The following is a 24,545-nucleotide window of genomic DNA, read 5'->3' as shown; positions in this document are numbered from 1 at the left end:
GCTACCTCCAGGGTGAGTCCGCAGAGAGGAAGGTTTCTGAGTCGTTGATTAACACTCACACATCAGCTCAGATGCCTTCACACGATCCTCACTGGGACGAGCTCATACGCTGTGTTTGTGTGAATGCACGCGCAGACTTATGCATGTAAACACTCACACACACACACACACACACACATACAGAGTCCCCTTCAAACTTCCCAGCCACAGATACCCATTACTCCCCATTGAGGGTTTCTCATTAATTAGCTCGGATCAAAACCTACAAATCCCTCCACTGAGAATCGAACTGTATTGCTAAACCCGGCCTCCATCATCTATGCTAGGTCCCAGGACACATACACACACACACACACACTGAGCATGGCCGGATAAATCTGCAAGGGAGTCTCATGGCACAAAAGAGCTGCTGGGCCCCCATCAACCCCCCTTCCCTCTTCTCTCTTCTCTCTGAGCAACATGTTCAGTGTTTCCTATGATGGGATATTTTCATCATGCAGCATTAAAACAACAGTATCTTAAATTATAAAAGCATTACAGCTGGATTTTGACACTAGGTGCCTCTGCAGCAGGACTCACCTTAAAGCAGCAGCAGTCAGTTTTCTTAGCCACTTGTGGGCTACACTATGGTTGGGTACCAAACTCAATAAGACATGGGTCGGCAACCTTTACTACCAGAGGAACCATTTTTGGCCCCAACAAAATTAATTAAATCTGTCTGGAGCCACAAAATATATTTAAGCCTTATAATACAGCCTTTTAAATGAGTCTAAATTAGCTTATCAACATCACTAATAGGTCTAATCTTTAATATTTTTTATCATTAGGTGGCTACTTTGCTGTAAGGTATTCGTGAATACTTGATACCTTGCAGCGAAAGTAAACAAATCTGTCTATGCAATATCAAATTCAGCATTTTCCACCAAGACTTTTTATTTTGGGTTTGGAATCCAAAATGTAGGTTCGCCAAGGAGACCCAAGACAGACAAAACCACATTCAGATGGAAGCATGGATCCATCCTGCCTTGTATCAACGCTTCAGGCTGCTGCTGGTGGTGTAATGGTGTGGGGGAGATTTTCTTAGTACCAACTGAGCATGGTTTAAACACCACAGCCTACCTGAGTATTGTTGCTGAGCGTGTCCATCCCTTTATGACCACAGTGTACCCATCTTCTGATGGCTACTTCCAGCAGGATAACGCACCATGTCACAAAGCTCACATCATCTCAAACATGACAATGAGTTCACTGTACTCCAATGGCCTCCACAGTCACCACATCTCAGTCCAATAGAGCACCTTTGGGATGTGCTGGAACGGGAGATTCTCATCATGGATCAACTGTGTGATGTCATCATGTCAATATGGACCAAAGTCTCTGAGGAATGTTTCCAGCACCTTGTTGAATCATACATATATGTACATGACTGGGATATTTTGAGGGAACATCAGGGACCTCGATGGAAATATGTCCTGTATGCCTGTATTTTTTTTTTACTGCTGTTTGAATTCTGGTCAAACAAACAAAACTAGAATTTGTCTGTAACAATCTAGAGATGCTCTTCCCTATTAAAACATATCGCTGAGTGAGAACCAGGCTACAGCTACAAGGACATTACCATCATTTAAAGCATTGAGGACAGGCTGCCTAACAGCTGTTACTCAAGTTCACTTACAACTTGAAAAAATGTTCTGGTCATTATAAAAGCATTTTGGCAAACTGTATAATAAAATGCTGTCCAACCAAATTAGTTAATACACTCACAAGTAAGGACACGTATCACTTATTACAATATATTGTATGAAAATTACAGAGTATCTTATCATGGACCAGAATTTACTCAGTTCACACCGTCTCTTCTGCAGAGTTTCAGCGTTTGGTTTTCTTCCTGCCATGCTTTGGAGGAAATTAAATGTAGTGTGGCGCCGAGATACCCATGAAATAGGCTTCATAATCTTTGAAAGAAAAAAAAAGCCTCTTCCCCATGGTTCAAGAGTGAAATAATTTCTGAACAAACTTCTGAATGACGGCACTCTCAGCAGGTCTTCGGGAGTCTTTCAGCAGACATCCTGAATACTTTTCAAAGAAACAAACTTAAGTCGTTTAAATTGCTATTTTAAATCAGGGGTTCTGTGATTTTGCAGACATTTGCGGCGTCTTATCACATTTGCGTGGTGATGAACACGACTGCCAAAACTGCTCATTAAAACGCTTGATTATTTTAAAGAGGTGATGCAACTCGGAGCAACCTCATCACAGAGTGTGTGTGTGTGTGTGTGTGTGTGTGTGTGTGTGTGTGCGCGCGCTCTGCTGTCAACTGCAGAGCTGGTGGTGAGCGCCCTCTGCTGGCACATATGAAGTACACCTCCTGATTTTTTAAATAAACAAACTGGATTCTTGCTGATCTGCAGCGTTTCACACCCTGAAGACAACACAATCAAACAGTCAGATGAACAGAGCAGCTTTTTAACAGCTTTATTGACATGTGTATAGCGATTGTCTGTGCACCGGGCGATTACAGAAGAATATGATATAAAATAATACAAAATAGCTGTACATAACACCGATGTATTAAAAGGAATGCATTATTAGCTGTGAGGTTTTTACGCTGTATAATACATGTCAGCTACTCACTCACCTGCAGGAAGATGAGCTCATAAGTTGAGGAGGTTGAGGTTTTGTCATCTGGAGTGAAGGTCAATTAAAACATATAGTAAAAAAAAAGTTAGGGAGCTGCTAATGATGTTACTGGTGGTATCAAACAACCTAAAATACTGTTTCTGAAAAATTCACAGGTATTAAAATCTAAAAACAAGAGAGAGGAAATTGCATATGAACACCTAGAACCCACAGAGGGTTGAAACCAAGAATAAAACAAAGGAAAAGTAACTAAAAATAAATATATCAGGTTATAAACTAGAAGCCAATGAGGGTGCTGCAACGGTTCTTCCATCCACATGCCAATGATGTTACATTAATTTGTTTTTATATATCATCTTCAAAAGCAGGATTCACTGGATTTGGCGTGCTGAGTAAAGGGCAGCTGATTGATTTGATTTCAAAGCCTGTTTGTTGCCTTGACCCCTTTTATTAAAGCTATACTTGGTCACTTATATGGAAGTAATTTTTGTCATATTTGCTGAAACTGTCACTATATTCTCACAGACGTACACGAGACAGAAGTCAAGACAAAAGTCCCGTTCTCTTCCTCTCCCACTGCCTCTAGTGGCATTCGTTTAAAGTCAGACCGCGGCACAGTCAGCGACAACCAATCAGTTGAGGAGTCTCTAATGCAGTTGTGTTGGAGGGCTGATAAAATATGAGTCAAGATTCTGTTACTGCATTGCCTGTTTCTCACCTCAAATGTTGCCAGAAACATATTTTAGTGTACTGTTTAGCTGTAAAATGAGAATGTTGATGGTGGCGCTTGGTATTCCTGTTTAACTGTATCCAACATGGCTGCTGAGTCACAAACTCTCTCATTATGTGTCTCATTTCGGGCTGTGTGCATGTAGTGACAGTGTCAGCATAGATGAAAAAAGAACTCTTTATAAAAGTTACCAACTGTAGCTTTAAAGAAACACTTCACTTACAAACTAATCCTTGGTATTTCAGTTTCTCATCCCATGTCACGTTGAATTTGCTAAGAAAACTGTGTTTTTCTCACTCCTGTCTCCACGGTGAACGAAGAATCCGAACATGGAGAGAAGTCTTGATGAACTGGGGTAAAGGGGGGCCGCGTTTAACAACAGCAAAACTATATCAAAACATCCATTTACAAAAACTCACATAACTTGCACAGTATAATTCTACCCTGCGTTCCGCATTGCAGACTTAGCATAGTGCAGCTGCCCTTACAAAGTATGTACTGTTATGCCGGGTTCACAATGGATGACATTTTTGTCCGTTCCGACAGTCACTATGTCAGATTAGGCGATTGTGAGGTCAAAAATTGTGCCTTGACTTGGCAAACAGACATGACAGACTACACGTTGGTCCACAACCAATCACTGGCTGTCTTTCACTATTATTTCAGTCACTGTGTCTGTTTGTGTCCGAGCTGAAATGTTATTGTAGTAACATAAAAATCTCTGCAATCTCTCAGTGACTCTGCAATCTCTGCAAGTCACTGAATCCTCCACAGAAAGTTCCTAAAAATAAGCCTGATTAAAGCCTGTTTGGAAAGTGAGGGGATTCTCTTAACTGAAATTATAAGGGGCTTTTAATTTGAAACCGATACAGGAAGTGTTGAGTTTGAAACGACGGCGCCATCCATTAACTTTATCAAGGCAAACAGGAGCAGATTTAAAGTAGAAATATAGGAACACAGAGGGAATGATAAATAACAGCCCGTCTATAATGTAGTCTGTTTCAAATGAAGCTGGTAGCTAATTTTCCTACTTTATGTCCGTCCCCATTATAAAGAAATAACATTGTTTGCTAGCTTGATGCTAATGGCAGTACTCAGCGGGTTGATAAAGTGCCTCTGCTGTTTCACACCATAAGTTTTCCCTTTTTATTCTGTTGTGGTAACATCCCAAGAGGAAATATCTAAAAGGCCGAGGTGTTGTTGTCATACAGGTGTCGGCAGCAGATCGCTCTGTGTTCCCATTGGTCAAAGTGACGGCTGTGACGGGAGAAGTCGTGAACGACAAAAAGAAAATCAAACATGCTAGACTTTCTGCCGGGACGTCATGAGGTGTCCCAGACGTGGCATCGTTTGTTGTCTACTATGACACACTACATGAGATAAAACGATGGATTATCGCGTACAACACGTCATTCACAATCCGAGCTGACATTGTACAACGCTGCGTCGGGCTATAGACGGGCCGATCTCGTATAGTGTGAACCTGGTATTACATGGAGTATGCGTACAGTTGGGACATACTACTTTGTTGAAACTATGCAGCCTGAACTTTTTTGTCATACAACTTTACTATTTAAGACACTTTGATGAAATGCCTGTGTTTGGGAAGTACTTGGCATACAACTGTGAAAGTTTATAAACGGCTGTTTTGATATAGTTTTGCTGTTGTTAAACGCGGCCCCCATTCACTCTGGTTCATCAAGACTTTTCTCCATTTTTGGATTCTTTGTTCCGTGGAGGCATACGAGAAAAACAAAGTTGTCTTTGTGAATTCAATGTAACATGAGGTGAAAAACTGATATACAAATGACAACTTTGAGGGTGAGGTATTCCTTTAAGACCCGTATGTGACTGATCCTAGACCTGTGGCAATCTACCCGACAGTGTGCCCTCTACAATTTGGCATTTGTATTAGATGGTTACTCTCACATCAAGCTGGTGAGTTTTGCAGCTGTGAAACATTTTGACTCAAAGTGTCTTCTACCAGGCTTCCTTCAGGCCTCGCCAGCTGCGAATCTGAAATCACTAATCCTGAGCTACAGTAATTATCAACACTACGTCAATTATCCGCCGCACTATAGGGAGTTTAAATCTTGTATTTAGACTTCACAAGGCATTTTGAAAACAGCAGGCTGGCTTTCAATCGCCTGAAATGCACCGTAATTAGTCTGAATACAAAATGAAAACAAGTGTGGATGTGGACATCTTTCTGCAGTGAGTTGGTTTGGTGGAAGTCATTAGCATAGTAGTACAAAGTGGGATTCAATAGGTCTCATTCACAAACGTCACGCATCTATCAAGTATGAGGATTTTTTTTTAGGCTCTCCCTCTTTTTTCTTTTCTTTTTTCTTTTGGAGAGGTCTTCCAAAATATAACAAAACAAAAAAAACATAAATGCTGCAGTTTTAACAACTGAGGACTCGGAAGACATCTTGGTCTGCGACAAACGCTCTCAGCATGAATAACAGGTTGGCAATCAACCGTGCAAAGTTTCGAGTAAGTGTACGTGTAGTGTACATACTGTATGTGTACGTTCAGCACATGCAAGCTAGACACAATTTCCATGTGAGTGTGTATTATCAATTATACGTCTTCCACACTTGAGGCTATTATTGAAATTATTCTGACTTTTTCGAGCTAGTTCACCAAGCTACACCATAATATTCAGTTACAAAAATAGTATCACAATATAGACCATTCAATATGAGCACCAGGGAAGGCTAAATATAGCCCGAATATTTGGCTACATTCATTGTCTGGGCAATGGTTTTTTTTTTTAACGGTAGCAGTGTGTTAAGTGTGTGTTTGTTGGACACAGTGTTGGCAATGTTTTCTCACTCACAAGCTCTCCTAGATCTACCACACGATAATATTCGGAAACATACATAACTTGCTTACACTGAGTAACATCAGTTAACTAAAACCAATTATCAGTTAGAAAAATAGTTGTTGTTTTTTTTTAACACTGAACATCTAAAAGAATTCCTCCCGTTTCCCCGAATAAATCCCACCCCATTTCCTTACAAAATAGTTTTCTTTGAAACAAAAAAAAAAGGTTATCTTTTGAGGTTATGCAAGGTCAAACCTTTTTGACACTCCACCACACTAACATGGACCCTGTTTAGCTTAATTCAGTAACCAGAGGTGTGTTCAAACTAACACAACAGCTGCTGTGTTCTCCTGCAGCCTGAACACGTTAATTTCTGTCAGCATGTTTCGGCTTTTAACACCTTTAAAATGAATTTAAATAAATGGCAGGTTTAAGGGGATAATTCATCTCCCAAATGATAATTTGTACATGAATCACTCACCCCGTGTTCAGGTAAATTTGTGAAGACAATTTAGTTTTTCTGGCTTCCCTACATCAAACGAAGAATCCAAAAACGGGAAAATTCTTGACGAATTAAAGCCGTTGAATTGAAGTGATAGGGGGCCATGTCAAACCACAGCCAACTATATCAAAACATCCCTTGTGTAGTATAACCCAAGTCTCATTTATCCAGTCGTGTGCTCGGTACTTCCCAAACAGATGGCCCTTTCCCATGGGCAACTGAATGTAAAGCAAAATTTTCCAAGCCAGACTCCATTGACAAAAACAGTAATTTTACCTCGCTGAACACAGGAGCTGCTGGTCTACTGCTGCCTCATTTGGAAGCTTGTTTGTGTTTCTGTGTGACTTTGCTGAATCTGAACCAACCCTTTAAAACACCAAAGTCACACAATAACACAAACAAACTAACTGATCGAGACAGCGGTAGACCAGCTGCTCCTGTGTTCAGTGATGTAAAATGACTGTTTTTGTCAATGGAGTCTGGTTTTAAGAGAGCATAAATACGTTTTACTTTCAGTTCATTTTAAATAGTAACATGTTAGTGAAAATGCATGTGTTTGAGAAGTGCTGATCATACAACTGGATAGACAAGGCTTGGATTATACTGCATAAGCTGTGTGAGACTTTGTAAACAGATGTTTTGATATAGTTTACGCGCAGAAATTTCTATATTTTAGGATTCTTCATTCACAGGACGCATGCACACAAAGGTTTTCTTCACAAACTCACCGCAACACGGGATGAGTAACTGATATACAAATTGCCATTTGAGGGGTGAAGGATTCCTTTAATCGCTGATTCAGTTGCTCATCTTTAAATTCTAGTGCTTTGGTTATATCACACACACATTTGGAAATAAAAATAAATCATTACGTTGAACACACCTCTGGTTGAGCCCTTAACCTGGAAACCATTTCAGCCATGTTTAAAAGCGACCGCCGACCTAACACTTGGCTAAACATAGCACAACATCTAGCTTATCTATGGGAGTGCTGTTATTGCTGTAGAGAGTTATGAAGTGGATTTTACCCAGTTTCACTCCCGGCCCGTGCTTATCCTCGCTCTGCTTGATAATCGGGATAAGATCTGGCCTTAAGAGGTGAATTCTTTGTGGCGCCATCACAAAGCGTGTAGTGCTTCAGAGATAATCAGAGTCTGCAGGTTTTCATTCCAACCTTATACTACACGAGGGGTCTTATTTGTGGGGTTTCTATGCTGCATAGATTACACGCTAAAAAGATGTACGAAGACAAGATGAAAACTGCATATACTCATTTTAAGAACTGATAATAAGTTTCCCTTTGTGAATCAATAGTAACTTGAAACACTCAACAGAAGCACAAGCCTCTGATCTCACCTTGTAACCTCCCACGTTAACTATGAATGTGGCCTGCTGAGAATATAAATATAAATCAGCCGGTCAGGAAGGAAGACATGCAAATCTATAAAGGGAACAAGAAGCTGCAGCAGCTGAGACCTGATGGGTTGTACTGTTTGATGATTTGACAACGACTACAAATAATGTCTTTTAGAAATTAAGAGGTGGTCGGATATCAGGCCGAGAAGTGCAAGAGGTGGTGTTTGTTTCACCGAGTTAAGGACACACAGGCGCTGCAGACGTGCACCGACGCTGCAGATGAACTGAGTAAAAAGGCCATTCCTCTCTTATGTGCAAAAAAGTACGTGTCATTTCATACATGGCTTCTGATAAACGAAAGTGTTTGGATCGATAATGGAGTGAAAATGATTGTTTGAAAAGGGGGAAGCAGCATCGTTTAACCTCCTGTGTATACACAGTTTTATTTATAAGAACCCTCTTAATGAAGATTTGGTAATTGGTGAATGTGTAGTGTCTGGTTGGAATGAAAAACAGCAGACTCTTCCATGACGGAGGACTGCACAGCGACGGTAGAGATCATTCTGTCATGATCTTCTCACCTGTTCTCCAGATCTCATACCTCTCAACAAGCACAAGGATAAACAAGGGGAAGGATTTTTCAGCTTGCATTCAGGAACAACGTCGGACAGTGTTTATTTATGGCTACATTCATACCAAATCAGGCTTGCGGCAAAATCGCCACCCGCCCCAGTCTTTTAAATGTGGGTAGTGCGTCCAGCTACAGCAGTGGGGCTGCAGAACATTAAAACAGAAATCATCTTTTGGAGAAACGCAACCCAATATCTCGCCAAACACATTACCTGCGTTACAGTCTCTTTCTATTGTTAGATATTATAGTGAGTGAAAGAAAGGAGAAAGCTTGTGTGTTCTGTCATACTTGCCAAACGAACTGATTTTCACGGGAGACTCGTGTTTGTCATCGCCCTCTCCTGATATCCCGGGATCACAATTCTCCAGAATTCCTCCTGCTTTATGACAGATTTTCACACCTATTTTTCCTTTTCATTACCACAACCTGCTTCTGGCACTGCAGAGCAACAATACAGCTGCACCAAATGTTTCCTGGCATGCACGTGACACAAAACAGAGCTGCTCGCACCTAATCCTCATCAGTGTGTGAGTGACGGAGGGGGCAAAGGAGAGGACTTGCAGAGAGAAACATTCTGGACATTCTGGAAAGCAGAATTTGTGTTTCTTCCGTAAAGTTTTTAAGGGAAGGGTCGTGTGTTTTGTAAAATCTGCCATTTTGATTTTTTTCCATCGAGTGAACAAAGAGTTTTAGTAGTTTTAGAGTTCTTGCCAGAGAGACCAAATATTCTGTGTTCACTCTAGGGATGCACAATATTGGATTTTAGGCAGATATGCAACAACTCATTTGCCCGATTACCAATACCGATATCAATATATCCTCTTCCCTACCTAATTCTCGTGATCATCAAGTCTTTTGTGGCGGTAAAGATACTACAGTGATGATAATCGAAAGGGAATTCTACTAAAGACGAATACTCAGCCGGTGAGATTGAGATTGCCCCACAAATTTAAGTGACATATCCACACTGCTGCCCAACTCTGCAGCTGACCATCGCAATGCCTGATATGTTGTGAATGCAGCCTTACACTCAAGATGTTACCCATCCACACTGAGCACTGACCAACGTTTGCACCATGAATGAAGCTCAGGCATCTTCCTGTTACTGTAATAGTGGTTGCTGAGGAGTGGCGACTAGTCGATGGGGCCCTGGAAGATGAGCCGCGTCCAGCCGGGGGTGCTGAGGGCAGACGAGCAGAAGGGGCAGACGGGTCTGAAGGCGTGCGTCCCGTGTGGAAGCGGGGTCTCAGCCCAGTACCTGGCTGTCCTCTCCGAGCAGACGTGGCCGCACGGCACAAAAGCGTGAGTGGGGGCTCCAGCGTCCACGTACACAGCAGGCTCGCAGCCCAGCCACAGGGGCACGTAGGGACCCACGCTCCTGCACAGGGGACATTCTCGGCGGGTCGTGGAACCCTCGCCCTCTCCTGGCATCTCCACTCCCTCAGATCTCTGGCCCCAGTCGTGGCGTCCGTGGACGTGGCCGCAAGCGAGGTAGACCCATGGCTGACGCTCTTCAAGGCTGAAGTAAGACATCAAGAGAAAGTCAATATTTTAAACTGCGTCCACACACGCTTGGCGCCAGGAACTCACTGTCTGTTTTTAATACATAACAAGATGGATCCTGATAGAAAAAGTATTCTTGAAACATACTGTGGCTCCCACCTGTGGCTGCGTGGCAAGCTGGGGAAGGCCAGTGTGCTGAGGCCGACAGGACACTGGGGCCGGGACGCATTGAGCTCCTGGCGAAGTGCTTCCAGGTGACGCAGAGTGGGAGCACGCATGAGCCCCTCGCCTGTACGCCACAGCAGGGTGGCACCACACAGGTCAACCAGGGAACCGTCACGTAGTGCACTGCTCTCACCCTCCGCCTGCAGAGGATGATACACAGACAGACACGTGCTTACAATCAAACCAAAACCACACCGCACTACCTCGATGGAGCCAAATGGCAACGTGGACACCAAACTGCTGACTCACGGGTGGCTATGGTGACTCACCAGTTTGCCCCTGCTGGGTCCAGAGCGTGTCTCCCGCAGAGCGTAGACATCCCCACAGACAGAGATCTCCCTCCACAGACCCTGCTTGGGGTCCTCTGGGAACCCCTCTGGATGCATCACTAGCACCCCGTTGGTGGTCAAGCCGTCCATGTGCCCATCAGGGTTTTTCCATTTGGTTGCTTTTTCCTGTGGCGACAAAGACATGAGATCAATGAGGTTTTAACGGTGTTTTAAAGGGAACCTATTATGCTTTTCCATATTTTCTGTCATGTATATAATATTCCAATGCTGGATATTAGGGCTGCCCCTGACTAAGAATTTTCCTAGTCGACCAATAGTCGCCATTTAGGGCCATTAGTTGACTAGTCAGCTACATGTTTCTGATATGAATGTAATGATTAAATGATATATTTTGGTGGTTTGAGTTGAAGGTGTGAGAAAGAATAGTATCAGTAACATTGTTAACACTGTGCTACATTACAGAGAAATACAAAACCGTACTAATGAACCTTCATTAATATAGGCCTATATTTTATCTCCAAGTGCACGTCACACACTGAGCGAGCCGCCTGTTAATGACGCTGTGGGCTAATGGGCATGTAGCTACTTCCATGTTTCAGATGATACGTCATGTTTGTAGTCGACCAATGAAGATGAGTTTACATATCACCTTGGGTTCGTCCTTCACCTTCTCAAAATGATCCCACACTTTGGATTTCATGATTTCTTTGTATGATCATCTTCTCCAGGCACACTGCTGCAAGTGTTCACTATACGTAGCCTACACTGCTACATGTAGCTACATGCTAACGTCAGGGAAACATGTAATCTTGGTTGCAGATGTTAATTTCTTCCCAATTTTGGATCAAGTTCTGCTGGGGTTTAGAGGCTTTTATTGATGATTTTTCACAGTAGAGTGTTACTATAATCTGTTACAATTATTCCGTCTGTAATGATGATGCAGAAATGCTGAAATGCAGAGGACCAATCGGAGCAGACTTGGCTTTTTCGGGAAGTGGGCTTAAAGAGACATCCTCTTAAACAGAGCGTCCCAGACAGAGGGTGAATACAGGTGTTCCAGCAGCACAGACAGTATGAGGAAAATGAAGTGTATTTTGACCATTCAAGCATGTGGACATCTTCTAGTAGAAACCCAAAATGCAAGAATGAAATAAGCACGATAGTTCCTCTTAAAATTATTTCAATACTGATTCCAATAATACACTTTTCTTAAAAAACCTTTGTTGGTTGGATCATCACTCTACTCACCCCTAAGAAGATATTTTTGGAGGAGTCGAAGCCAGCGGCGTAGATGCGTGCAGTATAAGGTGGGTTGCGTTCACACACCACTCTGCAGGCGAAACGTGAGATGGTGCTGGGAGCGATGGAGGGGTCCTCCCCCTCCTTCCCCCCTCCGGAGGTGTCTGTCACCACAAAGTCAATGGGACTTTCTGTGGAGCGTCCGATCTGTAGGGCACAGCACAGAGAAATGCTCGCTGACATAACTGCATAGATGGAATTTTTCAAGTATTTTGTATAGTATATTTATTCGTACTTGCATTTTACTGAAGTGTTTTCTTTTCACGGTACTTTCTACTTCTACTCTACCTCTCAGGGTGCTTTCAGACCTCGAGTTCCCTTGCTTTGGTCTGCATCAGGGACTACTTTTTTTACAAAGCTGTTCAACTGCTTAGAGTTGGTTTGTGTTCTCACGGCAGCATTTACATCTCTGCTCTTGATTGGTCAGAATTTCCATGTGGGAAAAATCCAGGAAGTAAAGCAAACGTTGAAGAAGAGTACACTTGCAAGATAAATGTGACACTTTCTAATGTCACAATGGAGGGACAACTACGCAGGTTGATTTTAGCGCTGCTCATCGTGGACTATATTGCTGTCATTGTTCATTTTAGTCAAACCATACAGTTTGAAAACGAGGCGCGGCTCCAACTAGAAAACAATGTTTTGATGCATTGGATGTGCTGAATGTGCATATTAAGGCAGTACAGGTGGAGGTGCACATTAATAATCCTCCAGGACTGTAACATGCTCATGTTTAACCCAATCAATGTGTCATGTGACTGCAGTTGCTTCACATCCAGGTCGGAACACCTTCTCACCACAAACCAACCGCACCAGAGTTCCTTTGGAACCAGACTGAGACCACCTCTTCAAGAAGGTCTCGGTCCGGTTGTTCACCCGAGTGCAGTTGTTGACACCTGCCCAGACGAACCGCACTTAGGAGGCAAATGAACTTGAGCTAAATTGAATGGAACCAAACAGGGCAGGTGTGACAGCACCCTCAGAGGGAAACATACTGCAGCTTCATTTGACAACTTCAGGTGCTCATTAATTTACAATTTTATATCTTATACATTAAACTACCAGTACAGGTACAGTATAGATTAACAAAAGAATTAATTGGCCACCATTTATAACCAGTGAAGTCATTTTTCATGCAAAATAGCTCATATTTAGCTGCACCTTGACCAACTGCATCTCTGAAATTCTGCTTTTACATTCACGCATGAGTCATTATAATCTTGTGATATAGTATATAATGGTATTACAGTAGCATGGGACATTTGTCTGCACTGAGTACTTTTACTTTTAATACTTTAAGTACATTTTCCTGATTATACCTACATGATATTTTTACAGTGTGGTATTAGTACTTTTAGTTAAGTAAAGGATCTCTCTGCTACAACAGTGTTATCATTTGTTGGAAATTAAATAAATCTGTGATACTAATATAAGATCAGAACTCTGTGTATAAAAATAGACTTTCCTGGAGATTTTCCACCAGTCTTTACTCTAATGGTCACGACAGAACCAAAATAATCTGTAGAAATTCCTTTGATGGCGTTAGATAACAGCATATTTTTGTAGAAACTCGTCACAAACGTAGGATTATTTTAGCTGTAAAATGAGGCCTATTATTCAGAGGGGGGTGTTTGGGAAAGATGACCCTGTTGTCTTGATTTTCGTGGTGGTTACCTGGAACATGTCTGTGTTGTTGTCATGGCAGTACTCCACCACCACCGTCTGGTTACGGGACAGAGTGAAAGAGATGCTGTGCTGCCCCCTGCTGTGGACAGCCTGCAACGACAACGGCAACAAGCTGAGGTCACAGACTCGTCCTCTGGTAAAGTCTTTCATTTTCTTGACAGAACAAACATCAGACTGAATCATATCATAACTCAAAAATTCCATAAGATGAACCTACATGATAGAAATAAAATAAAAGTTTCATACTTTGTTGTTACATGTGAAAGCAGCATGTGACGGTGACCTGTGTTCATTTTACTTCATCAACATGTGGCTTTCATAATGCAATCATCTGTATGAAGGCAGGCAGGCAGGCGCACACACACACACGCCAGCCGTCATGCTTAGTCATCCTTCCTCTGGCTCATTTATAAACGACAACAGGGAGTCACAGGAAGGAAGCTAATGTTGCTCACTGATAAAACACAAACATGCTCACACACACGTACCTTGCTGTCCTGTGGCGTGTTGAGGATGTGCACAGCGCTGGGTTTGACACCGTTGGCCTTGGCCCTTCGGTACAGAGCGAAGCGGCTCTTTCTGCGCCCACGGTCTCCGCTTGGAAGAGAGCCATTGTACCTGGGGGAAGACAAAAAAATTAAAGGGGAGCGCCGTCACAAGCACATGATCACACTCGGCTAACATCAACTAGAATACGACTCAGACCGTCTACAAGCTCGCACGTGTTTCATTGCAGTTCATCTAGTTCCATAGAGAAAGCCTAATGATGGGGAAAACACTGTTATTTTGTTTGCATACTGTATTTATGATCTGCCATTACTCCTGGGAAAACTAAAGCTATAAATAAAACGCCACGATGCTGCCAAGATGTCTGAAGAAATAACTGCAATTAGAGTGCAAGCTCCAGTGATTTGGGCATCTTTACAGCAACATTACCGTAGAGTCTTTTGAAAATCAGCGCACTCAGGCCACTCGCAGTTCATATTGAACTGCTGAACCTGAATGAGAAGGACAACTACCACTTGATCTCACTCACACAGCTTGTACTTGATGCTCACACACTGACTAAAGCGAAGTTCACTCTTCATCCAGATAATCCACAGACCTTGTTGTGAGCAGTTTCATGTACGAACTTTTTTCTTTCTACCAAACTACACCTGCTAACTGTATCATCGCGCCTAAGTAGGGTCGGGTACTGAACTCTCCAAGAGAACTCAGACCAAAGTCTACAATGGTAAAAATATTGGTCCCTCAAGAAAAGGGTTGGGAAGCACAGCTCTAGATCACACGCTACTGCACTGGGATGCTTGAAAAAAACAGACAAAACCACATACACCTGTAACGCTTGCAAGGACGCAGGACGAAGAGTAGTTTGGTCCACAGAAAATACTGCACGTCTCCAGATGTGGAATGTAGAATACATCAAACAACAACAGTCTACAGCACAGACACACTAAGGTTTTCCTCCAGTTTTAAGTTCACCTGAAAGCGAGGGAGTTCATAATTAATCACACTGCAGTGCCACGTCAAAGAGCCATGAAAAGAAAGAGCTGAAGTTGACGAGAGAGAGAGAGAGAACTGAGTCCTCTTTCAAATGAACTGACAATATGAACACAAAAAGGACTGAGTCTCTTTTCTGTTGGTCCACTTTATGGTTCACTTTAAGAGGACTGAGTCTGGTTTGTTTAAAAAGGACTATATGTGAAAACACCCTCAGGGTTCTGACTGAAGAACATTTGCACTACGGCGTACCGGTTCATGTTAAATCCAGTGGTGCCAAATATTGGTACCTGAGAGAACATCAGGGTGAGAATGCTGGGTTTAGACGAGAGGTGGAAGTGTCGCAAGGCGCCCTGAAAGCCAGACATGAAGCTCCAAAGTTGGCAAAGGAGCTCTGGAGCGGCCAAATTCAACTTCAGACAGGAGGCAGAAGCAGCCCAAACCCAGGAAGTCGGCCACAGAGCTTCACTACTGCTCCGATGGCTACCCAGCAAGCCAAAACTATTGTTGCAGTGCCGATCTGCTGCAATCGTTTAGGCGTCTGGGCTATTTTCTTCTATTATTTTAGTAATAACCTAGCATCGCTGCACAAGCAGACGGACAGGCAGTGACCAAACGTTACCTCTATGTGTGATTAGAAAAGAGAAGAACTGCGTTTTAGACCACTACACCACCCTTGCAGCTAGATTTTTGTTATTACAGATAAACTAAAGTCCCGAAGAAAGGTACTATTGGGTAATGGTACAGGTATCGGTTCATAGCATACCTCTACTGCTAGCTGGCCTCTAGTCCAGGGTCTCATTTATAAACATTGCGTACACACAAAATGAGGCCTGAAAGATGCGTACGCCACTTCCCATGCAGAAGTGGAGATCTGTAAAACAGACTTGATGGGAGAAACTTTAGCTTACGAACATTTTGGAGACGTGAAATTGGCGACACAGATGGTGAGGTGGAAGCCTATTTACAGAAACTGTCTAATGTTTTTAGGTGTACTCCTTTTTTGGCTTTTGTACGTACATTTTAGGTATGGATCCTACGCATTGTTTTATGAAAAATGTCCCTCTGCGCAGTGACACAGTTGGCAGGTATAGTTTGATAGAAAGAAGACAGTTACTCCATGAAACTGGATGTTTTCAAATGTACTTTTTAGCGCTCTGAGCACCACAAGCCAAGCGCCATCTAGTTCCATTATACTGGAAAGAAGGCAGACATCTCTATGGTCGATATCGCCAAACAATCTAGACTGATAAATAGTAATAAGACTAAAAAGTATGTATTTTTGATTTTGGCGTGAACTTTCTCTTTTAAACTGCTCTGCCGTCGGTGCTAACTAAAGTACTGACTTTGCCCTACATTCTTCTTGAAGCAGAGCGGAACATCATTGTCACAGTTTGAGTTCATGCAGAAGGTAGTGTGCTGGTTTTAGGCTCTTCACTAATCAGCAGTGCATGGTCCTTATTAAAAAGTATTCAGAGGATGCCCAGCGGGCAAGAAGACTTTGAGGGACAATAACAGTCTTCACTGGCCTTCAGACTTGATCAGATCAGAGGACATCTGGTCTGGCTCTGCTCTGATGTGTCTCACAGTGGCCTCGCAGCGTGGGCTGAAGAAACCACTGCCTGCTTTAACAGCGTTTTACACAAAAGCTGAAAGTGTGATGGATTCATCAAGCACTCTCTCATAAGGAAGTTAATCAATGACGATTTTGAAAATTGATTAAGTAATTAATACATAAAATGAAGATGCCAATAAGCTGCTGGTCTTAGCCTTTCAAATGTGAAAATGTCTTTGTATTTTCTGTTTTAAGACATAACTTTCAGCTCTGGCAACTTGCAGTGGGCTGTTGTTATGTGTGACATTATAGAGTATCTGATCATCTGACAACAGAATAAACAGGCTGATTGATAACACTGTATATAAAGCCTCTTTCACACATAGTTCCTGGTAAATTACTGGAATAACCTTTCAGGCACTGCTTGTGATTTTCAGTATTCACACATGCATGACATTCAGGGAAATTTCCAGTTTGCAAGATGGAGCAAGGCCGGATGTGCGTTTACGCTGTTAATGACATCCCTTCTTATCTTCAGGACCACGGCAGACAAGGAGCTGTTTTGTCAAGAGATCTTGTTTTGCTAGTTAGTAATCAAATCACCCGCGAATGCACTGACGTAAATGCTGAACCGTAAACAAGTCACAGAGTCAATCATCAGCAGAGTTTCGTGATTCCTTGTGGTCCCCTTGCTCCATGTGAAAGCGTCTTTCGTTAGACAGACAGTCTCTGCAATGTTACGTCTTTCATTCACAGCACGGCTGTACCGGCATTTTTCCTGAAAAGTTGTCAGGGCTTGAGGGGGGAAAGTGGTGATACAGATTTCCCTGAATATCAATCCCTGCTGCCATTCACATATGACCCAATGCCGAAAACGTTCCTTAACATTTTAGCGCTAGCCTGCCTGTGTAAGAGCACATATTTATGTTTGGTAAAAATGTCTGTGTTGATCTGAATGTGTGACTGTGTTGAAACAAGATTGTGAACAACGTTGTGCGTAAAGACGACACGAAGTTTGTGTTGGTTTGGATCGTATTGTTTTTGACCGTGATATGCAGTGTTGAAGTTTATAATAACGAGTAACACGTGAGAATATATAGAAATAGGACATCACGTCGGTAGAGGACCGTATGAGATGTAATTTTGGAAGGACTTGGCCTGCCGTTTTGTTTTAATTTTTTTGTATTCTCAACTTTTTCCCTGTCTCGTCTAAGGACTGTGGATCTTCAGAAAAGGAACAGGAACAGGAGTCAAAACTGAGACACCTTCCAGACTAAGTGGTCTAGGGACTTTGGTATGTTGAAATGGCCACTATGGCCACTACAGCATGTGTGAGAGGGACTTATTAGTGTACTAGGAGTTTATCCGAGGAGCTGAAACAATTAATTAATCAATCTCCAACATTTTTTACAATAATTTAAGTAATATTTCAAGCAAAAACACAATAAAATCATTACACAGCTTCTTAAATGAAAATATTTTGCCAGTTTTCTGTCTTCTGCGATAGTAAAATGAATATCTTTGGGTTTTGGAGTCAGTCTGACAAAACAAGACATCTGAATACAGGAACTCACTTTTTTTGTGACACTTTACAGACTAAATGGTCAACTTATCATGCTAATAACCGTCAGATTAATCGATAATTAAAGTGACTGAGTTGCAGATCTATGTTGAACATTACTAGTTTTTGCTATCTCCAGCTATTTAAAAATTCATTCATTTTCCGTAACTGCTTGTCCTGTTAGGGGTTGCAGGTCTCAGCTGTCATTGTGCGAGGGGTGGGGCACACCCCGAACAGGTCACCAGACTATTAGCCCCTTTTACACTGCCAGATTTTCGGCGAATATTGGGCCGTTTTGCCGGCAAGCTGCGAGCGTTTAGACACACAGAGCCGGATTGGCGAGTTGATCCGAGGTGCCCAATTTTCCGCCTCGTAGTGTAGACATATTGGCGGAACCCTTTTTGGTTAAAACAGACCGAGGCGGCCTTCTGCAACAAGAGGGGCTGTTGATGACTTGTGGGAGGAGCTGTTGATGACGCCGCACGTGCGACCCACTGGCGGTGGATAAACAGGAAACAGCTGATAGCAGGAATTAGCGAGCAGCTAGTAGCAAGAGGGAAACACAAACCTGACAGACACTGTAAAGATGAGCAACTGGGGAGACAAGGAATTGCGCGCCCTCCTTGTCCTCGCAAACGAAGAGGCCATTAACCGTCAGATGACGGGGACGGTGAAGAACGGGCCGACTTATGAGAGAACTGCTGAAGGACTGACCAGCCGCGGCTTCCCTCCCACGTCACTGTTTATGTCACACGCTGAGCTACACATTTTGTTACTTGCTCACGCCCCCCATTGCTCCGAAAAAGGCACATTCTGTAAACAAAAGTAGGTAGGCGGCATTTTGCTGCACTCCCCGATTTTGTTTTTATACTGCCAATGCTGAAAAAAGACTGATTGGGCTTTCCTGCAAATTTGCACAATTCCTGTTTAAAAAGGGCTAAAGAGACAAGAAGATTAGAAGCTCAACATGCCACTTGTTTTCTATTTTTAGATTGGATTTTTTCCTGAGACAAAATTTTGAAAAAAATAGCATGTTCACAAATCTAACCAGAAGATCAGACACGAACTGAACAGATGGCAGGGAATTAAGACAGACACCCAGTCAGTCTCAGACATGAGAATTGTGGCAAAAGCAAAATGAAAACCCTTTCATGTATTATGTTGATATATATTCACATCAGGGTTTGCAGTTCATTTTGTTGGGGAAATTTCTATGTCGGTTTTTAGTGGTTAAATTTGGTTGTGTGTCTGACGGGAGTTTGTTGACATTATGTATCTTTAATGAGCTGTACTTTCAGGAATCTCAGGGCCAAAATTCATTTTCTGTGGATAACAACCTTAAGGCCAGATCAGCGCAGGCAGTCAGCGGGATGCTGAAGAGAGGGTCGGGTATGTTACCTGGAAAAACCTTCAGACAGGCCACATTTACTTGTAATCACAGAAGATGACTCAGTGCTACCTGCTCCCTCTGCAGCCCTGCCTGTCAGTTTAAAGAGATAGTGCACCCAAAAATGAAAATTCAGCCATTATCTACTCACCCATATGCCGAGGGAGGCTCAGGTGAAGTTTCAGAGTCCTCACATCACTTGCAGAGATCCAAGGGGAGAGGAGGTAGCAACACAACTCCACCTAATGGAGGCTGACGGCGCCCCAGATTCAAACATCCAAAAACACATAATTGAAACCACAAAATAATGAGGCTAAAAACAGAGTTCAAATGAGGTTTTTCCAAACAACTTTTTATGTTGGGGCTTCAGGACACTTGGATCCCTACGGACGAGCAGTATGGAGATATTTTGTGGTTTCAATTATGTGTTTTTGGACGTTTGAATCTGGGGCGCCGTCAGCCTCCATTAGGTGGAATTGTGTTGCTACCTCCTCTCCCCTTGGATCTCTGCAAGTGATGTGAGGACTCTAAAACTTCACCTGAGCCTTCCTCGGCATATGGGTGAGTAGATAATGGCTGAATTTTCAGTTTTGGGTGCACTATCCCTTTAAACTGGACCCCGGCTGACAAGGGAAGGTCTGGGTCAGGAAATGAAGACGCACGAGGACGGGCTTCAGAGGGGTCTGGTTAAAAGGCAGAAGATATGAAATGGGACTGAGGATAAGAGGGCACGGGAGAGAAAATCAGCTTATGGAAAGAGAAAAGGCAGCCAGTGCCTTGACAGAAACAGAGACAGAAAAGAAGTCAGAAGCCATCGTGAGTAGTGGTGACGAAGAAGCTACATAAATGAACTGAAGCAAAGGGCAGGGTGCAGGGTGACAAGTGGCTGGGAGACGAGGTTAGGCAGAGGGTCGAGGGTAAAGGCCAGCGAAAGAGCAGCTCCTCATGGTAAAATTTGCCTGGGCAGTTCTGGCCTGCAACACGCATGTGCGCACACCATAAAGCACAATATGAAATATTCACTCCTTCTTCCCCTCGACACAGAGTTTATTTTCGTTGAGGGCAAGCCACCAAGGAGGCCTGCCTCTGTGAAAGTCAGCACTCAGCAAAACACTAGAAGGCTGGCAGGGAAAGGACTGGGCAGGAGATGGAGGAATGCGACAGTGTTGAGAGGGGTTAGGGGTGAGATAAATGCAGAGGACAGGAGGGTGATGGGAGCGGGTTATGAGTGAGTTGAGCTTTGCCGGGGCAGCGCTGTACACAGTGTCCAGGCTAACTAAGGTAACACGCGATGGCAGGCAGCCACTGCAAAGATCACAAGGCCTGCAGTGAAGCAGGCATCGACCACACGGGGCATGTGATCATCAAGGCTGACAGATGCAAAGTCAAACCACACTTGCACAAAACAGGCCAGAAAAACATGGTATCTGACAGGAAGCTGTAGCAAGAACAGTCTGTTCTGACGCCAGGTATCTGCTGTCAAAGTTACCTGCTGTATGTTTGGGAACATGAGTCTGGACCACCATGTTACATATCATAAAACAGCAATATCAGAAGACAGCCGATATCTAGTTTTCCGATAACACTCAGCCGTTGTTCAAAACCTCAGAGATGATACCTAGAATAGCCTGAAAGCCTGTGGCCATCACTCTGGCACATCAAACCAAACCTCAATCACTGCACTTTTAAAGTGAGCTAACACAAATGCATTCTCAACCCTCAACGAGGCACATTAAGTGCCGTGGCACACGCCGCAGAGCTCGCTCGTGTTTAAGTTGCATGCCTCGAACGTCGAAATAGGCATTAAACAATCAATTCCTCGTCCCGGTCTGAGGATGTAAAAGGACCGCTCTGTTCAAACAGTCAGATGACGAGGAGGACGACTAATCAGTATTCTGATGCCGGCGGGCTACAGCCTCCTCACTCCATGTTCAGCCGGAGGGGAAGAGATAGGCCATTAGGTCAGTTATCTTTGGCATACACAGGAAGCTCTGCAGGGCAAGAGGGAGGCCTGTGTACGCCTGGATATGACTGTGTATATGTGTGTGTTGTGGCATTTCTGGTCCCTGCAGACTCTGCACAGTGTGGAGCTGTAGGGGTGGAAATGCTGTGGAAGCTGGTGGCTGTCATCAGCACATCCTGCCTACTGTGTGCTTGTGTGTGCTGGTGATGTAGAAGGGCTTTTCTCCTCCTCCTTCCTTCCTTCCTTCCTTCCTCCTTGGCATGGGTGGTCATCTGGCTGCTGCGACGTTTATTAATTAGTAATAACAGAGACTTTGAACTAAATAATATCTGCAAGATTCATGCATCTTTCAGACAATGATATCACCCTCAGTCCTACTTTTAGCAAACCCACATCCAGCATAGTATGACATCATTGGGATTTTCAGCCTGAGCAATCCAGCGCCGCTTTACCCCCACTATACAACCATTGATGAAAAAGCGGCTACATCCGTAGTACCCTTATGTGCTATGGCTCACAGCACATTTTGCACCTTTTTAGCACTCAAACGCACCATACATGATGTGGAAACACCGCGGCGGCATAGTTTCAGAGAATAAGCCTTCATTTGTGACATAAAGTTAGTTTGTAACATCACTACACAGCCATGAGCTGCTTGTAAACGACAGCATTGTCTAATAAAGGAGCTAAAATGTGCCACTATAGTGGATTTACTACCAGAAAAACCACCATAAAGAGGATATTGGTGGATTAAACCCCAACTCACACGTCATCTGTTGGTTTATTGTGCTGATGGTGCCGCTACATATTAAACGTTAATTTGCCGCTGGAGCGTTTCTCCGTCCCTACACATCTGTTACTATCGGTTTAGGTTGTAAGAGACTTACCCCAAAATGACCAACTCGCCGTATTTTACCGGGTCTTTAACGGGCACATCATCATCTCCGTCTTTTTTCGGTGAATTCATCAGACTGGACTGCTCCAGAAGAAAAAAAACGCGTCCAACGGCAATAGTGGTGAGATAAAACAATGCTAACACACTCGAAACTGAAGGCAAGTGATTTGGGGTGGTGGTCTATCAAAGTTTGGGCACAGTTGGGTAAAGTTTTTCCAGACTTCTTGTTGTTTGTTTTATTGTTTTAATCCCGTGAAGGCGCATCTTTTCGTGGCTTTAATGCTAGTGTGTAGCTAGTTAGTAGCGTAACGTATCTGTTCGGTAGCATAGGATACAACAACGGCTAACGGCAGGGAGTGGGGCGTACCATGTGTTGTAGGGGAGGTCTGTTGAAATGTATCTCAAAATAGTCCAAAGAAATACCTCTACTAGCACAAACATATTCGTGTCACGTTATATAAATGATAAAAACACTACACTAGCGATCACAGTAAAAAAAACCGCATTCACAGCTCAATATACAAATGCGTTTAAGCGCGAACCCCCCCGCATGGAACACGAAATGGACGCAGCCGCGATGAGAAGCTGGCTCCCACTGATAGAATAAAATGAGGCATTTCGAAATCCAGAGGAAGTGCCGACATCCCCTTGGCACGTTCACGCGTGCTGGCACATTTAAAGTTAAAGGCCAGGCCATTTTACATCACGTATGGAAATCATAACGCTCTGCTCTCGTGGGTCATTATGGAGTCTGACGTAATGAGATGCTCCGGGGGGTGTGGTGTAGCTAGGATTTGGGTCACCATTGCGCCCCAGACAAGACACCTTCCTTTCTTGTTGTCTGCGCTTCATGTGGGAGTCGGGAGACAGATATAGGCCGGCTGGAGCCCACACTTCCATCTCTCTCCCTGTCTGTATCTGTCTCACACACAGAGAGAAGAAGAGTCTGTGTAGTTACTCACAGTGCTGTGACCACATGAGGGCAGTGCACCTCAGCTGCAAAGTGCAACTTTCCAGCCAGTGAAGTTGGTCAACTGGAACTATTTACACTAATTTATAAGTCTAAACAGCAGTACTACATGTGCATTGGAGCAGGGCCATACTTGTCTATTTGGGACCATTTCTAATCTAAGCCTTGTGCAACCCAACCCGAGAGGGGAGTCCTGGACATCTAGTCATCTTGGAGCATTTTGAAATAAAAATCTAAGATCAGGAGTTCTCAAGTTTTGATGACTGAGTGTGGGTGTATTATGAGACAATGGGACCCAGGGCACATATGCAAAAGGCCCCACCAGCTCTTCTACATTTGTGCTGGCTTTGCATCACATTGTGTTGTTTGCACCTCTATGTAGTCACTTGGGTCATTTTGTGTCTCTTTAAGTTAATTTTGTTTCTTTTTTGGTTGATTCTTGTCTCCTCCTGGTTGTTTTGCCTCTTTTTGTGTCTCTTTGTGGTTCCTTTCTGTCTCTATGAGCTCTTTTCCGTGACAGTTAACTTAAATTCGGCACTACATGTTGGCCTAGGGGGGCCCCTTGACTCTTTGGACACCAGTTCAAAGAAATGCAAAAGGCCCCACCAGCTCGTCTTCATAGGGGCAAGACACACAAACATTGTTGTTGCTTTGCCAAGTTTTTTGTTGTTTGCATCTCTATTTATTCATTTTGTGTCCTCTCTTGATCATTTTCTGTATTTCTTGGTTGTTTTATTTCTCTTTGAGATTAATTTTAAGAGTCATTATGTCTCTTCCAGGTAATTTTGTGTCATTTTTACCTCTTTGTGCAGTTATTTTGTATCTCTGGGGTCATTTTGACTCTCCTCCTGGTCAGTACGTATGAATATTAGTGACATTTTGCAGGTGAAGGCCAGAGGGGCCCCTGAGCCTTGGCCCGGTAGGGGCATTCAGTAATCCATCCATGTGACTGAGTGCCATTTTAGGCAGTCAGCGTATGATTGAGGGCCACACAGGAAAAGTGCACACACTGTGACTTTTTT

The 24,545-nt window shown here is 43.3% G+C and overlaps 1 protein-coding gene across 2 annotated transcripts; it reads right to left on the bottom strand.

The window, feature by feature from the left end:
• Positions 1–2,452: 2,452 nt before the first annotated feature.
• LOC117270327 (E3 ubiquitin-protein ligase pellino homolog 2) lies at positions 2,453–22,893 on the bottom strand. 2 transcript variants are annotated; one of them, XM_033647857.2, is made up of 7 exons: positions 22,546–22,893; positions 14,181–14,310; positions 13,681–13,782; positions 11,956–12,153; positions 10,687–10,872; positions 10,340–10,557; positions 2,453–10,208 (listed from the first exon to the last, which is right to left on the bottom strand). In XM_033647857.2, the coding sequence occupies exons 1-7, from the start codon at positions 22,623–22,625 to the stop codon at positions 9,824–9,826; spliced, it is 1,299 nt and encodes a 432-aa protein (XP_033503748.1). In that variant the 5' UTR covers positions 22,626–22,893; the 3' UTR covers positions 2,453–9,823. The 2 variants fall into 2 exon arrangements, with proteins under 2 accessions (XP_033503748.1, XP_033503749.1); XM_033647858.2 differs by having other exon boundaries at positions 10,352–10,557.
• Positions 22,894–24,545: the final 1,652 nt, after the last annotated feature.

Source organism: Epinephelus lanceolatus, chromosome 13, assembly GCF_041903045.1.
Source record: "Epinephelus lanceolatus isolate andai-2023 chromosome 13, ASM4190304v1, whole genome shotgun sequence".
Taxonomy (NCBI): Eukaryota; Metazoa; Chordata; class Actinopteri; order Perciformes; family Serranidae; genus Epinephelus; species Epinephelus lanceolatus.
The sequence above is the reverse complement of the archived record's forward strand: the minus strand, read 5'-3'. Positions and strand labels throughout refer to the sequence as shown.

Bases quoted from the DNA above. Each gene is read 5' to 3' on its own strand.
- LOC117270327 (XM_033647857.2), bottom strand. From the start codon at position 22,625: ATGAATTCACCGAAAAAAGACGGAGATGATGATGTGCCCGTTAAAGAC. The intron at 10,873-11,955 runs GTGAGTAGAGTG...TTGTCGCCACAG, and splicing joins CCAAAAATATCTTCTTAGGG to GAAAAAGCAACCAAATGGAA. The intron at 10,209-10,339 runs GTATGTTTCAAG...GTCTTACTTCAG, and splicing joins AGCCACAGGTGGGAGCCACA to CCTTGAAGAGCGTCAGCCAT.